The 14,332-nt window shown below is 53.1% G+C and overlaps 2 protein-coding genes across 13 annotated transcripts in view; both read left to right on the top strand.

Moving 5' to 3' along the window:
• The window catches only part of HPS1 (HPS1 biogenesis of lysosomal organelles complex 3 subunit 1), a 30,602-nt gene extending 23,142 nt beyond the window's left edge, over window positions 1–7,460 (top strand). For 9 of the 10 annotated variants that reach the window (XM_050805699.1, XM_050805696.1, XM_050805698.1 and 6 more), the window contains 6 exons: window positions 752–886; window positions 971–1,036; window positions 2,137–2,281; window positions 4,427–4,540; window positions 6,251–6,333; window positions 6,781–7,460. In XM_050805699.1, coding sequence (XP_050661656.1) covers window positions 752–886; window positions 971–1,036; window positions 2,137–2,281; window positions 4,427–4,540; window positions 6,251–6,333; window positions 6,781–6,943 — 706 coding nt within the window. In that variant the 3' untranslated portion in view covers window positions 6,944–7,460. Of the gene's footprint in view, window positions 1–751; window positions 887–970; window positions 1,037–2,136; window positions 2,282–2,854; window positions 2,979–4,426; window positions 4,541–6,250; window positions 6,334–6,780 lie in introns of those variants that run through there. The other variant, XM_050805701.1, reaches the window with a different exon arrangement.
• Window positions 7,461–8,559: 1,099 nt separating this feature from the next.
• Window positions 8,560–14,332, top strand: part of PYROXD2 (pyridine nucleotide-disulphide oxidoreductase domain 2) — a 33,846-nt gene continuing 28,073 nt past the window's right edge. For all 3 annotated transcript variants that reach the window (XM_050805691.1, XM_050805692.1, XM_050805690.1), the window contains exons 1-2: window positions 8,560–9,448; window positions 13,465–13,484. In XM_050805691.1, the coding sequence (XP_050661648.1) occupies window positions 9,139–9,448; window positions 13,465–13,484 (330 nt within the window). In that variant the 5' untranslated portion in view covers window positions 8,560–9,138. The remainder of the gene's footprint in view (window positions 9,449–13,464; window positions 13,485–14,332) is intronic.

Here is a 14,332-nt window from a genome sequence, read left to right as displayed (position 1 = left end):
GGAAGCTCCTTCCTATTGCCTGATCAGCTGTGGCTGCTCCCTTAGGTCTTTCCATCTGTCTGTCCCAGGTGCAGGAGCAGGTGGTCCGCCTAGGAATGAGGGGCTTCCCAGGTCGGTCCGTCCTGGGTGCAGGAGCAGGGTGGTCCGCACGGGGCAAGGGGCTCCCCTAGGTCTGTCTGTCCTCGGTGCAGGAACAGGGAGGTCCACATGGGGCGAGGGGCTCTCCTAGGTCTGTCTGTCCGTCCTGGGTGCAGGAGTCAGTTGGTCCACATGGGGAGAGGGGTTCTCCTAAGTCTGTCCTGGGTACAGGAGTGGGGTGGTCCACATGGGGTGAGGGGCTCCCCTAGGTCGGTCTGTCAGTCCTGCAGGAATGGGGTGGTCCACATAGGGGCAAGAGGTTCTCCAGGTCTGTCTGTCCTGGGTGTAGGAGTGCGGTGGGCCACACGGGGCGAGGGGTTTTCCTAGGTCTGTCTGTCCTGGGTACAGGAGTGGGGTGGGCCACACAGGGGCGAGGGGCTCCCCTAGGTCTGTCTGTCCTGGGTGCAGGAAAAGGGAGGTCCACATGGGGCGAGGGGCTCTCCTAGGTCTGTCTGTCTGTCTGTCTCTCCTGGGTACAAGAGCAGGTTGATCTACACGGGGCGAGGGGGTCCCCAGGTCTCTCTGTCCTGGGTGCAGGAACGAGGTGGTCCACATGGGGCGAGGGGCTCCCCTACGTCCCTTCTGCTGTGATGCTCTCCTCTCTCATGCCCAGGCTGCTCCAGGCATGTGGGAAGCTGAAGCGGCAGCTCTGCGCCATCTACCGGCTGAACTTCCTGACCACAGCCCCCAACAGGGGAGGCCCACACCTGCCTCAGCACCTGCAGGACCAAGTGCAGAGGCTCATGCGGTAAGTGCGGTGCGGCCCCCTGGATGGCAAGGGCAGGGTCTGGGGCCCGTACTTCCTCCATGCAGCCCAAGCTTCCCTCGGCAGGGAGAAGCTGACGGACTGGAAGGACTTCTTGCTGGTGAAGAGCAGGAGGAACATCACCATGGTGTCATATCCTGACGCCGGGGCTCCAGCCAGCCCAACAAGCCTCTCGGGTCTTCTGCCTCCACACCTGCTCCCTAGAAGGACTGTGGGCCCCAGGGAAGGGGAATGTATTTTCCACCCCTCAGCTGCTCACCACCTCTCTGAAGGAAAACAATAGGACATAGTGACCCGTGTGCCTTGTCTGTAGGAACATTCCAAGCTGAAATTACAGGAATTCCTCCTGTCCCAAAGTTAATTCACAAAAGCCATAAAGACTCTTTGTGTCAGTGTTGCCAGCTGGCAAAATAGTAATAGGTATTCCACAAGGGGTGGAGACGGGGGTGGGTTCCTGTGGTCTAGTTGGGTTGAAAGAGCCATGTCCTTCTTAGATCATCACAGTGGACAGTGGCATGGAAAAGCTCCGAGAAGGCCTACAGTAAATGTTTATCCCTGTTTCAAAAACCATTCCTAAGACTGTTTGACCCTTTTATTATGGAACACTAATTTCATTGAATACTGATTTTCCATGGAACTTGATGTAAAACAGCTTTTCCCATATCATCTCTGAAGTGTCCAGCCCTCAGTCTCCTGAGGCAGGTCCTCAGTGGGCAGGTGAAAGGATGCCAGAGGGCCTCTTTAGCCACCAGCTGCTGCCCTTCCATGGATATCTCTTCCCCTCCCAAATGGGAGCCTTCCAGACTCTCATGATGAAGTGTAAGGGTTTAGCAAGGTCACATTGAGGTGCATAGGTTGGGCGGTCAGCTAGGCTCACTCATGAACCAAGTGGCTGTGCTCACATTCCAGCCTCACGTGTGTCTGACTTAAATTCATCCCTCATGAAAGCGATGAACTGTGAGCAAACCATGTTCCTATAGGGCCAGAACTGCCCATGTCAACTGTGCAAGCGTTGAGGATCTTACAGCTTTTCAAGGCCTGGGGAGCTGGGAGGTAGTGGGGATCTGAGGAAGCAAGGAGACAGGGGGCTTGGCTGAAATGGAAGCTGCTGGAGAGAAGCAGTCCTGGCCCTCCTGCCACCATGACTGGGCACAGCTGGAAGCCCAGGGCGAGGACAGAGGCAGGTCATCCCTAGCTCCTGGCTTGGTAAGCACCTTAACTCAGACCTTCACCTACCTAGAAGACTTCCCAGGCTTGGTGCACTTCATCTACGTGGACCGCACAACCGGGCAGATGGTGGCGCCTTCCCTCAACTGCAGTGAAAAGACCTCGTCCGAGTTAGGCAAGGGGCCGCTGGCTGCCTTTGTCAAAACCAAGGTAACCATTCGGGCCCAGGGTGGGGATGGGTGCGCCTTAGCCAATATTGGGCAATCCCTCCTGGTGTGATCCACATACCTGGGGCTAGCAGAGTGCGCTGGGCAGCAGGCCAGAAGAGGCAACGGCCAGTGCCAGCATAAATAAATGCTCGACAAGTATTTGTTGAATGAGCTAGAATGGAGAGAACGGCAAGGTACATCAATTGGGCATCAGAACTTAAAGTGATTTCTGTTAGGGAAGCGTTCCCTGGAAATTCTTTTATTCTCCTTATTTAACTGACTGGTTTTCATGGCAAAGTTATATTTTTGGTAGGGGGAGGACCCCTGCCACTGCCCAAAAAAACTATACGTGTGTGTGTGTGCGCTTTCTTTTTTTGGGGGGGGGGCTGTGGGGGGCAAGTGAAGTCTATTCTAATGTTTAAAACAAGATAGGAAGATGGGAAGTTGGGTGGCAGAGGCATGTGTTGGAAGCCCAGCCCCATCTTCCACCAGTTATGTGGTTTTGGGCAGTACTTAGCCCAAGTGTCAGTTTCCTCATCCGTAGAAGGAAAAAATACTGCTATTTATGTCACAGAGTTATGAAGATTACATGAGAGGATACGTGTCAAATATTTAGCATAGCACGTGGTACAAAATGCAGATACAGTTCATTCAGTACTTACTGGCAGCATCGTCATCACCATCTTCGTCCTTGCCCCTCATTCTGGAGACAGTCGGGGTTATGTTGGTACGTTTCTTTTTGTTGGTTTTCTGTGCAGTTTGTTGTAGTTGAGATCACTCTGTATGTGCAACTTTGTTACCATGTTTTCACTTCACATTATATCAGATGCATTTCCTCATGCCATTAATTCTTTATAGACATGATTTTTAGCAGCTCCGTAATAGTCCATCATGTGAATGTAACATAATTTATTGAATCATTTCCCTGATGTTTAGACACACAGATTATTTCTAGGCTTTTGCTGTTATAAATAATTCTGCAGTATACACCTTACATACATCTGTGTCCCCATCTCCGATTATGTCCCCAATAGTAATTCCTAGAAATGGAATTACTAAGTCAGATGGGAGGAATGTTTTTAAGGTTATTAATGGATGTTGTCAAATTACTTTCCTGAAAAGTATAATCAATCCATGGCAGATTTAGTTAGTAATTGCACAGTGATGCATTTTGGAGCAGATCGCCTGTCCCTCCCGCTAAGGGTGGAGGAGCGGGCTCCTCGAGTCTCTTCCCAGCCCTGAGAGGTGGGAGAGAGCCCACTGTCCCTACGGCCTTCCCTGGGGCACTTCGCTGGCAGCATTGGTGACGGTCCCTGCGTCAGGCAGGAGGACATTCCCAGGGGAGCTAAGGCATGTGGTTTCTCAGGCCCTGGGTTTCCATCTGCCCCCTTGGTGAGCTCTGATTTGGACTTCACCCCTGGCTCAGGACATCCTACAGGGTCACTCACCTGGACCATCATCAGTTCCCAGCCTGAAGGGCACTAGGATGGATTCAGGAGACCACACCTTGTTCTCCTGTGTTAATTAATGATGTCCCTGGCTATTTTCTAATTTCACTAATTTATTTATTTTAATATTATTATTTTTTGAGACAGGGTCTCACTTTGTCACCCAGGCTAGAGTGCAGTGGCACAAACACAGCTCACTGCAGCCTCAATCTCCTGGGCTCAAGCGATCCTCTCGCCTCAGCCCCCCAAGTAGCTGGGACTACAGGTGTGTGCTATCACACCCAGCTAATTGTTGTGTGTTTTTTGTAGAGATGAGGTTTTGCTATGTTACCCAGGATGGTCTTGAACTCCTGAGCTCAAGCAATCCACCTACCTCAGCCTCCAAAGTGCTAGGATTATAGGCATAAGCCACCACACCAGCCCAGTTCACTAATGTATGGCTTATGTGTATAGTAAAGTTACACAAAGCTTTTTTACATATATTTTGCCCCCACGCTAACTGGACGGTAGTCCATCCATCCAATAATGATTTATTGTTGAGCCTTCTGCTCTGGGCCAAGGCAGTGCCCAGGTACTAGGAGAGGCCCCTGGCACTCATGGGTTTCTCATCTGTGCACTTTCCTTCCTTCAGAGGTGAGAGCTGCCCGGGCAGACCAACGCTGAGAGAGTGGTGCTCCTCACTCTCCTCTTTTCCCCAGGTCTGGTCTCTGATCCAGCTGGCGCGCAGATACCTGCAGAAGGGCTACACCACACTGCTGTTCCAGGAGGGCGATTTCTACTGCTCCTACTTCCTGTGGTTCGAGAATGACATGGTAGGTGAGGCCGAGTCCCTGGGCGAGGACAGTCCGCACACACTTCCCGCTCTGTCACTCTTGGATTCATTTCTTCTGAATTGTTGTCTGTCTGTCTCATCTTCTCTTCTTGTTGCTGGTAAGCCCAGCAGGTTGGGACCCAGAGCTCAGAGGTCACAATTTCACGTGGGCATTTAACTGCTTTGTGAGCCCTCTGCCCAGCTGTCTGGCAAACTCTTGCCATTGTCCACGTGGCATCCAGGCACACATGTGAGCAGATAAGCACACGCCCCACTGCGGGAAACGCGACTCAGATCATACACTTTGTCGCTAGTGCTTCCATGTCGCCAGCATCACATGCCAAGCATGGCACACGGTCATCCCTGTGGCATAGGCCCCTGAACTCAAGAGCATAGGCCCTGCTTGAAGCAGTGAGCCAGGCCACCCAAGGAGACACTGGTGGTGTGGCTCGGGGCCCTGGCCTCCTGGCCCTACACTGCTTCCTCTGGGCCTCACCGTTACTGCAGAGTAGGCTCCAGTGAGGGGAACTTACTGTCTGTGGCCACCTGCCCCTCTCCTCCTGTCTCTCCCTCCTCTCTGTCTCTTTCTTTGCTTCCTCTCTGTTCCCTTTCTTTGCTTTCCTCTTGTTTCTCTTTTATTTGCATCTCGTTTGTCACCAGGAATGGTTGTTCCAGCTCTCAGGAGCGTTCCACCTCCCTCGCAGCCCTTGGTCTCTGGGTCGCTGAACTACTGTGCCTTCCCCTGCACCCACCCTGCACTCTCTTTGTTCACTGAGGGTGACAGCCATCCCTTTCCATAGGGCAGGGTGGTTACCGGGGCCCTCCGCCGCTGTTCTCTCAGTCATCCCTCACAGCCTTGTGCGGTGGCTGGGGCAGGGATCCCTGACCCCATTGTATGGATGGAGACGATCTAGAGATCAGACACCATGGCCAGGGCCACCGAGGTTGTTAAGTGAGGAAGCCGGAGCCCAAGCTCTCCTCCCCCAGCCTGCAGGCTCCCTGCTTTCCTCTGTGCCCCTGGAAGTGCCCAGGACTTGTGTACAACAGAAGTGCTAGAAAATTCCTGTGACCTTTACCTTCACTTCTAGGGAGGGACAGGAGTCTGTGTGCTTGGGTGGCCCCGTGGGGTGATACAGTGAGGCAGAGCTGTGAGCTGGAGAGGCCAGGTTTGAATGTCAGCCACACAGACCAACTGGTGCCACGGGGGCAGCCCTGCACGCTTCGGAGTCCACTCCCCCTGCATGGTAGGCCACGGTGCCCACACAAGCATCAGCTAATCGCCATGTTCGTGCCTGGCACACAGGGCACGTCCAGCAGATCTTAATTCCCTTCCCACCTTATCCCACCCTGGCAATTCCCAGTTCTTTCAAAGCAGAGGCTTAGGCCTTTTGTGAATGCTCTGCTCTTCAAGACCCTGAATGACAGCCCTGCAGGTTGCCCTCCTGAGCATGTGTGTGTGGCCTGTGCAGGTCCAGGTATTGATGGGAATGAGAGCTACCCTGCCGGCCCTTGGAACTTTGTATACTTTGTCTCTAATGTTCATAAGGCGACTGTTGTTATTCCGACTTCAAAGATGAAAAACCAAGGTCCAGGCATTTTCCCAAGCACCCAGCGCACAAGGCAGAGCCAAGCCAGGCTGCGAGCCCGGTGCGTCTAACTCGGGCCCATGTGCTCCCCTGACACCCACTGCCTCCCTGTCCTCCCTCCTCAGGGGTACAAACTCCAGATGATCGAGGTGCCCGTCCTCTCCGATGACTCGGTGCCTATTGGCATGCTGGGAGGAGACTACTACAGGTGACGGCGCGTCGGGAGCCGCTGGGGACGGACGCCCCCGTGTGGGTAAAAAGTACTCGCCTCTGCCGGGAGCGGCTTCTGCTTCAGCAGTGCCCTACCCCGGACCCAGAAATCCACACTGGGAACACCTTCCCAGCTGGGCCTGTGTGCAGTGAGGGAGGATGGGTGTGGAGGGCACGTCTGTGTTCCTACCGCCTTCCTGCTGGCATGGTCTTGGCAGCACGGGAAACGTCTGCGCCCGGCCCAGAACATCCCCACTGCTGCCTCGTAGCCAGGATGGCACTGTTAGGTCAGTGAGGAACAGGAGCAGGTGTCAAGGCCCACGTGCAGGGGCCTAGTGAGATGACCGAGGACACGGCATTTGCTCGCGAGGGCCCCGAGAGGCCTCTGGCACTGGAGGAGGGCCACAGCCTCGCTCCTGAATCCCGTCCTCCCTTTCCTCCCCAGGAAGCTCCTGCGCTACTACAGCAAGAACCGCCCGGCCGAGGCTGTCAGGTGCTACGAGCTGCTGGCCCTGCACCTGTCTGTCATCCCCACTGACCTGCTGGTGCAGCAGGCCGGCCAGCTGGCCCGGCGCCTCTGGGAGGCCTCCCGTATCCCCCTGCTCTAGGCCAAGGTGGCTGCAGTCTGCTTTTGCACCCCGTCCTCCAGCTGCTCTTGCTTGCCACTGTTCCCCATGGCAAGAGCCTGCTGTCTGCAGTGGCCGTCCTGAGGATGGGGCAGAATGCCCAGGGTGGCCCCAGGGTTTCTAAAACCCCACCTAGACCACCCTCCATGTGGGGTATGTGCAAGGCCCCAGATCCTTCTCTCTGGAGGAAGAGGGAAGCCCAGGGGTCCAGTTTGTCTTCGTAAAACAAAAGTGGCAGCAGCTCCTCGTCCAGAGCTGCCTCTGCCTTATCCTGGGAGATGGGGAGGGAGCCCACCCGGCAAGCTCTCTCCTACCCCAGGTAAAAGGTGCTCCTTTGCCTGGGTCTGAATTCCAGCCCTGCCACTTCCTGTCTGCATCTCCCGGAAAGTTTCTTCTATTCCTCACATTTAAAGCGATGGCACCTCCCTCCCAGGGTGGTGTGAGGATTACCCAATGCGGTAGGTGCTCAATAAATGTTGGTCATTGTTATCACTGAAGCTCAACACGCCTGTGCTTCTAGACCCTTCTGTCGTGCCGATAAGCCCTTGCTAAGTCCCAGCCCCTTCACGCTCGGCTGGCGTCTACCCTGGGGCTGGGGTTCTCAAGCCCCTGGCCCTGGCCCAGAGATATGGATTCGCTTGGCGGCCGTGGAGCCCAGGTTTTGATGTCTTTTAAAGCTTCCGTGGTGCGCCCTGGATTGAGAACCACCACCCAAGGGGTACAGCCCCTCTCTTCCAACCGAGAAGTTCCTGTCCCAGAATGGACCCAAGGACAAGAGATCCTGAGAGCCCTGGGACTGGGAGCATCTGCTCCTCTGAGGCCAGGAGGCTGGTGCTGGGCCAGAGAGGGCGGCGTGGCAGAAATCAGCGTCTACCGCAGCACAGGAACAGATGGCCCTGTGCTGTGCATACGGGAGCCGCGCCTTCTGTGTCTTCAGTCTTGGGCCAAAATTCACGTAGACTGGTCTCTCCCTTGCAGGGGACAGCTTTGGGGAGGCGTTGGGGGAGCTCGAACCCACTCGTTGGTCTAAACCCAGAGAAGGAGGCAGTGAGGAAGTGTCCCCTCAGGTGACTGGATCTGTGTTCCTCCTTATCATCATCTGATGGAATGGCAATGAAAAGCATGGATTGTGGAAAATACAGAAAAGCATAAAGGAAAAAACTCCAATCCTCTGAACCCACCAGTGTTCAGGACACCTGCTTTTGTCGCCTACTATTTCCCTTTAGTTTTTAGCAATGGCTGAATGTGATATGTCTAGTTTAACCAGTCCCCTTGATCTTTCTATATAATAAATAACACAGGGGTGGACATCCTGAATCAGATCTTAGCAGAGATGCTGACATGTGGGGTAACTGTCCATGGTGTGTGGAGGGGTCCTCGGAACCCCCTCTTAGGATCATCTCCACATACTCTCCCAGTTCTGAGATTGGTTACCAACAGCAGGTTTCCTTCACACTGCCGTGTCAGAGCAGCGCAGGAACTCTACGCTCCGCTGCGAGGGGCCTTCTCCTCCTAGGGAACACTCTGCTAAGTAATGGGCAGAGAACGAAGGGGCTCCTCATTCAAGGCAGGCCTAAGGGAGGGTCAGAAAGACCGATGTGACCTCCAATCCTTGGGGATTCTGGGAAAATGGGCAAAGTGCCAAAAGAAGAGAACTGGCCAGGCCTTCAAAAGAAGAAAACCCAGAGAATTACAGACAGTGAACTTGCCCCTAAGCCCTCGTTGAGGGGTGTGTTTGAGCATTTAGGAGAGGACTCCAGTGCTCCTCAGCGACAAACACAGCTGCCTTTGCGGTGTCTGAAGGCCCTGGTCGTGGTGACACTAGATGGCTGCCCTGGGCGCCTCCTGTGGGTGTAGAGGCATCACCACTCTGCACTGGCAGACTCAGCATGGAGTCGGAGCAGAGTCTGACACGAGCACTTGCCCTCCCAGGCATTTCAGTTCTGACTGAGAAGGGAGCCGCACAGGGGAGGAGAGGGCCCTTTGGAGCTCCGCTCTGTCTCCACCACTCCCTAACCCCGCAGCCTCAGTGCCTTCATCTGTAAAATGGGGAGTTTTGCCTACAGAGTTCAGCACAGTGCCAGCCTGACATGGGAACCCCAGTGGATTATCAGTTTTGTCATTATTCCCCTGCATCCTGGAGGTGACACCGCCTGGTTAATAGGCAACCCCTCCCGATGGCCCAGCACAGCTGCACAGCAGCAGGAGGCTGGCCTGTGGCCAAGAATGCACGGTGGAGGAGGGCTGGAGGGGGACTGCAGCTCCTCCTCTTCCTGCTTCCTCCCTGCTCCACCCCCTGCCTAGGGCAGCACAAAAGCAAATCTCTAGCTAACTCCCTGCCTAGCAAGGCCCAGCCTGGGGCAGAAATGGCTGCAAGTGGTCTCTGCAGGGCTGTGGCTGCCTCTCCCTTCCCAGCTTGGAGACGAGCTCACACAGAAGCCGGGGGAGGTCTGAAGCCTGAGTATGATGCGGTGGTGATAGGAGCAGGTAAAGTGGTAAAGCAGGCTGGGCCAGAGCTGAGGGGCGGGAAGGCAACCCTGCTCAGAGCTTGGTAGGGAGGGGGAGGCCTTGCCAAGCCCCACTGCTCTCTCCTCGGTCATAACCCGCCAGAAGTTTATACACTAGCAGGGGCTGCAGCGGAAAGCCCTTCCATCTGGCAGGCAGGCACCTGGGATTCTGGGGCTGGCTCTGCTGTGTGGCCTGGGGCAAATGCTTGCCTTCTCTGGGCTTGGATCGTCCATGGAGAATGACAAGAAGACTAGGTGAGCTCAGGGGTTTCCCTCTATCTCCTGCAAAATGACCTAGTTTCCACCACATTCTCAGCCTGTGGTTTTAAGGGTTGGAACGAGCTCTGGGCCAACAGACAGGTGAAATCCAGCACCCTCCCCCAACCTCCCCCACAGTGCCGTGTGTTTTGCTCACCACTGCCTTACCACTGAGGCCACCCATCCTCACAAGAAACTGCAGTCATTTCATAAAGGCCAGTTAGGATAAAACAGAACTGAGTTCTGGAGTTCCTACTGCGTGTCTGCGGAGGGCAGTGGCCCCCATTGCCTTGCAGCTCTGGGACATTTGTGAATCTGCAGTGATCCTGCCATACTTTGCCAACCCCTGGGCTCAAGAGTATCAAAGTCTACTGGGTGCTAGGGGAAGAAGAAGGCCCAGGACCAGGTGGTTCTTGCTTAGTGCCTTCCATTCACACTTGCAGAGGGCCCCAAATGCATGATTGCCAGCTAGAGCTTACAGAGATAATGACAGGGACCGAAAGCAGACGGCACTCATTATGCAGCTTTGAAGGCATGTGTTCATTTTCCTATGTACTAGAGCAGTTGCGAGCTGGTAGATACTCAACAGTCACCTCTCCAGGGAAAAATGTGTGATTGTGTGTGTGTGTGTATACACATACATATATACACACACACGTATATACACACGTATGCATATATGTATACATATATGTGTATACATACATATATAGACACACACATGCTTATTTTAAATATTGAAATAAAAGATACACTGCACACAATTTTACAAATAAAAATACAATACTCTCAATTTAAATGCAGTCTAGGCAAGTGATTCTTACCAAAGGCTTTCTTTGATTTTTGCCAAACTCAGTAGCCAACCTATAGTTGCATCTGACAAATGAGGGTAGCTCCGAAGAGAATGGTGCTCCATATTTTCTGTAAAGAGTAGGACGATCGTGAAACAGCAAAGATTTATATCCCAGCCTTACTCCTTATTTTTTTAATTAATTTTTATTTAATTAATTTTTTTTTTTTTTTTTGAGACAGAGTCTCACTCTGTCACCCAGGCTGGAGTGCAGTGACACAATCTCAGCTTACTGCAACCTCTGCCTCCTGGGTTCAAGTGATTCTCCTGCCTCAGCCTCCTGAGTAGCTGGGATTACAGGCACCCGCCACCACGCCCAGCTAATTTTTGTATTTTCAGTAGAGTCTGGGTTTCACCATGTTGGCCAGGCTGGTCTCGAACTCCTGACCTTGTGATCCACCCGCCTCAGCCTCCCAAAGTGCTGGGATTACAGGCGTGAGCCACCGCTCCCGGTCTCCTTCTTTAAATGACAGGAATGATGTTACTCAAATAAGATAATTTTTTTAAATACTAGATTTCCTTCAATGTTTATGCTATTCACGCTGTAACAGCTAATGCTGTTAGGTTTAATTTGCATTATTAGCATTTTCCCATCGCTTTCTTAAGCCTGACCACAGAACAATAAATTCAGCCCTGCTGTGTAATATTTGCTGATGACGGTGGTGGGAATACTCCCACCATGGCCTTTTTTGTCACCAAGATGAGGTTGCTGAATGTGATTTGGGAGTGATACCCACTGGCACATCATTGTATAGTATGTCCACCATGCAGATATGTACCTAGAGGCCATTGATGGCAAAGGCATGGGGAACAGACAAATGTAGTAAAACAAATAGGAAGTAGTGTGTTTGGAGTATTTATTACCTTTGTTTTTAATATCATTTATTTAATTGTAAGCTTATATAATTTAGTTTCTAACAATGGCTATTTGACATCCGGCTCACAAACTCCCTGGGCTGGTGGGAGACAGCTCCAGCGCCTTGCTTAGCCTCAGAGAAGCCCCCGCCTTCTTCCGTGCTCGGCCACAGCTCACCCTGCTGTCTCCTAATGGGGAAGGTTGACTCTAGGTCACCAGCTGCCTTGGTGACTTGCCTACAAGTGCGAGTGAGTCTCAGTGTGTGAGCTTTTCCTTGACATGATTTCTTTAGTTGCTAAACATACCATGAAGCCTGGTTTAAAGGCATCTTGGGCCTGAGTGAGGAACACAGTGGCATATTCTGAGACAAGGGTTACCTCTTGAGTCCCTGAAGGCACACTGGCGCCTGGCCGCCACCTTGAAGATGACTCTGATTTAGTCATTTGACTAAATGTGCCTGAGAGTGACTGAGGAGCTTGTTAAAATGGACATTCCTGGCCCCGTACCTGGTGATGAGCATTCTGAGGGCAGGAAGTGACTCCCGGAGGTCAGCACATCCGCCCAACCAACGCTGCCTGATGCAGGCAGCTGCAGAGCCCACGCCCAGAGCAGCTTCTCAAGGGCCCAGGCGGCTGCTGTGGGGCCCCTGAGGCAGGTCTGGGGATTAGCAGAGCCCGCAGCTGAAGTCCTCTTCAAGGAAACAGAGGTGTCACCAGAAGCCAAGGAGGGCTCAGCCAGACCTGGGGGTGGCCACTGGGAGGGGGTCTTGTGCTTTGGATCCTTTACCTTATTCATTTGAGGTCTGCCGTGATTGAACTGGACCCAGTTGCCTGGAAAACTGAGTTTTCCAAGACTGACCATCAGCACCAATTAAAAGACAAATAGCTCCCATTTATCTCATCCTTGCCGCGCTGCAGGGTCCCTGGCACCCTCTGTTCCCCACGTGAAGAAGCTCAAGGCTCAGGGCAGCTGACAACTCTCTGAGGTCACACCCTGGCAAACAGCAGAGGCTGGGCTGAGCCCAGGACTGTCTGCCTTTAGTTTGTTGCATGTCTTTGAGACAGGTTCCATCTGCTTATGAGTCCCAACTGGCAGACTGTTTAAACTTTCTTATGAACGTTTTCAAAAGCCCATACAAATAAAGAGTATGTCAAGCAGCACTTTTTAAGATGAACTATAACCAACTAGCTTCTCACATGCTTCTCATGTGGTCAGAGTTAATTTTAGCTCATGAAACTCTTGGTTCTGTGAAACACCTGCTGAATAGACTCCTGGGAGGGGGTCTGGGAGCCGACATTTACACAGCCTCCCAGGTGATTCTGAGCTTATCAGAGCTGGAGAGGCACTTGCTACCCAGCGGTTTGGTGTGGAACATGAGATGCCAAGGCCAAATTCAGGCCTCTCAGCCCAAGGCACCCTGAAGCACAGCCCGTCACTCCAGCACATGTTGAAACTGTACGTTTACTTCCTGTCGAACTGTTCACATTTTATTTTTGGAACACTGGGGATTGGCAAAAACAAACCCATGTGAATGAAGCCTCCTAGGGCACCGTTGTGCCGATTGTGAACCACATGTGGGCAAAACAAGCCACACTTGACAGCAGCTACCCACATGACCAGCACTCCCCTGGATGCTGATGCTGCCATGCGAGACAGGACGTTGGCGCACCAGCATGCAGCCACCCATTGCTTCTCCTGCTTGCCAAGTCAGCCGTGCTGCTCCCTCAGATACCATCACCTGCACCTCCCAAGCATCAGCCCCTCACTCCAGCAGAGCCCCTGACCAAGCCAGGGGAGCAGGACTTTTCCAGCCAGGGCAAGGACCAGGCTTTTCTGACTCCTTGAAGATCTGGTGTTTCATAGAGTTGAGCTAGCTGCTGTTCCAACATCTGAATGCGGGAAGGGGAGGGGAGGGTCACTGGATCTTCATGGCATGGGGACAGGGAGCAGTGAGCACATTCCTCAAGGACTGTCCGTCTGCCCGCCGGCTGACCAGTGATGCTTTCCTTCCCTCTCCCCTGTCTCGTTGCAGGACACAACGGACTGGTGGCTGTGAGTACATCCCTAATTGATCCCACTTCACTGGCCCCTGGGTGTGTGGCTCTCAGCAGCCTGGGAAGGAGTGTGAAGAAGCAGGTGGGATAAGGGCCTCGAGAGAGAAGGAAAAGGCAGCCTAGTCAGCACCCTCTGCTCTCCCGCGCTGACCGGGGGCTGGGTCGAATGCACATCTGCAGCCAGCTGAGGACATCACAGGCTGCTTTCCTCCCCTTCCCCTAATGGGGAAAGGTGGTTTCCCCATGGCCTGGGAGGGAGTCAGGGAGCTTCCAGAAACAAGCTGACAAGGCGGGGAAGCATGTAACCAACATAGCATGGGAGCAGGTGGGAAGCAGGGGATTGGGCACCCAGGGCAGGGTGGGGTCCCTTGACTCCAGATCATAGTCAGCCCTTGTGTCTAGAGCCCTGTGCTCCCAGCCAGGTCTAGGCCACGTACCACCTTGGAGTACATAGCCGCTATGTGGCCAAAGTGTGCCCTGGATACATTGAGGAGCTCAGCCTAGCAGAAGGGCCAGTGCCCCGTCCCCAGCACAACTGACTTCAAGATCCCAAGCTGAGCTGGGTGGCCCAGAGCTATCCTTAGCCTATGCTTCTGTAACCTGAGTCTAGATACCTCCAGGAGGCCACAGAAGGTATTCAAGCCACAAAACAAACATGGAACATCTTCTTGAAGCAGCGGCAGCTCTAGAATATCAATATGGGGGTAACTGTGGATGTGCTAACGGACTGATGTTAAACCTTAATACTTTGCCTGATGTCCAAGTTTTACCTGAACATTTTATGTGGGGCATTTTGTAACTCAATGGATCAGTAATTTAAAACATTTATTTTATTTTATTTTATTT

This window comes from Macaca thibetana, chromosome 9, assembly GCF_024542745.1.
Source record: "Macaca thibetana thibetana isolate TM-01 chromosome 9, ASM2454274v1, whole genome shotgun sequence".
Classification (NCBI taxonomy): Eukaryota; Metazoa; Chordata; class Mammalia; order Primates; family Cercopithecidae; genus Macaca; species Macaca thibetana.
The sequence above is the reverse complement of the archived record's forward strand: the minus strand, read 5'-3'. Positions and strand labels throughout refer to the sequence as shown.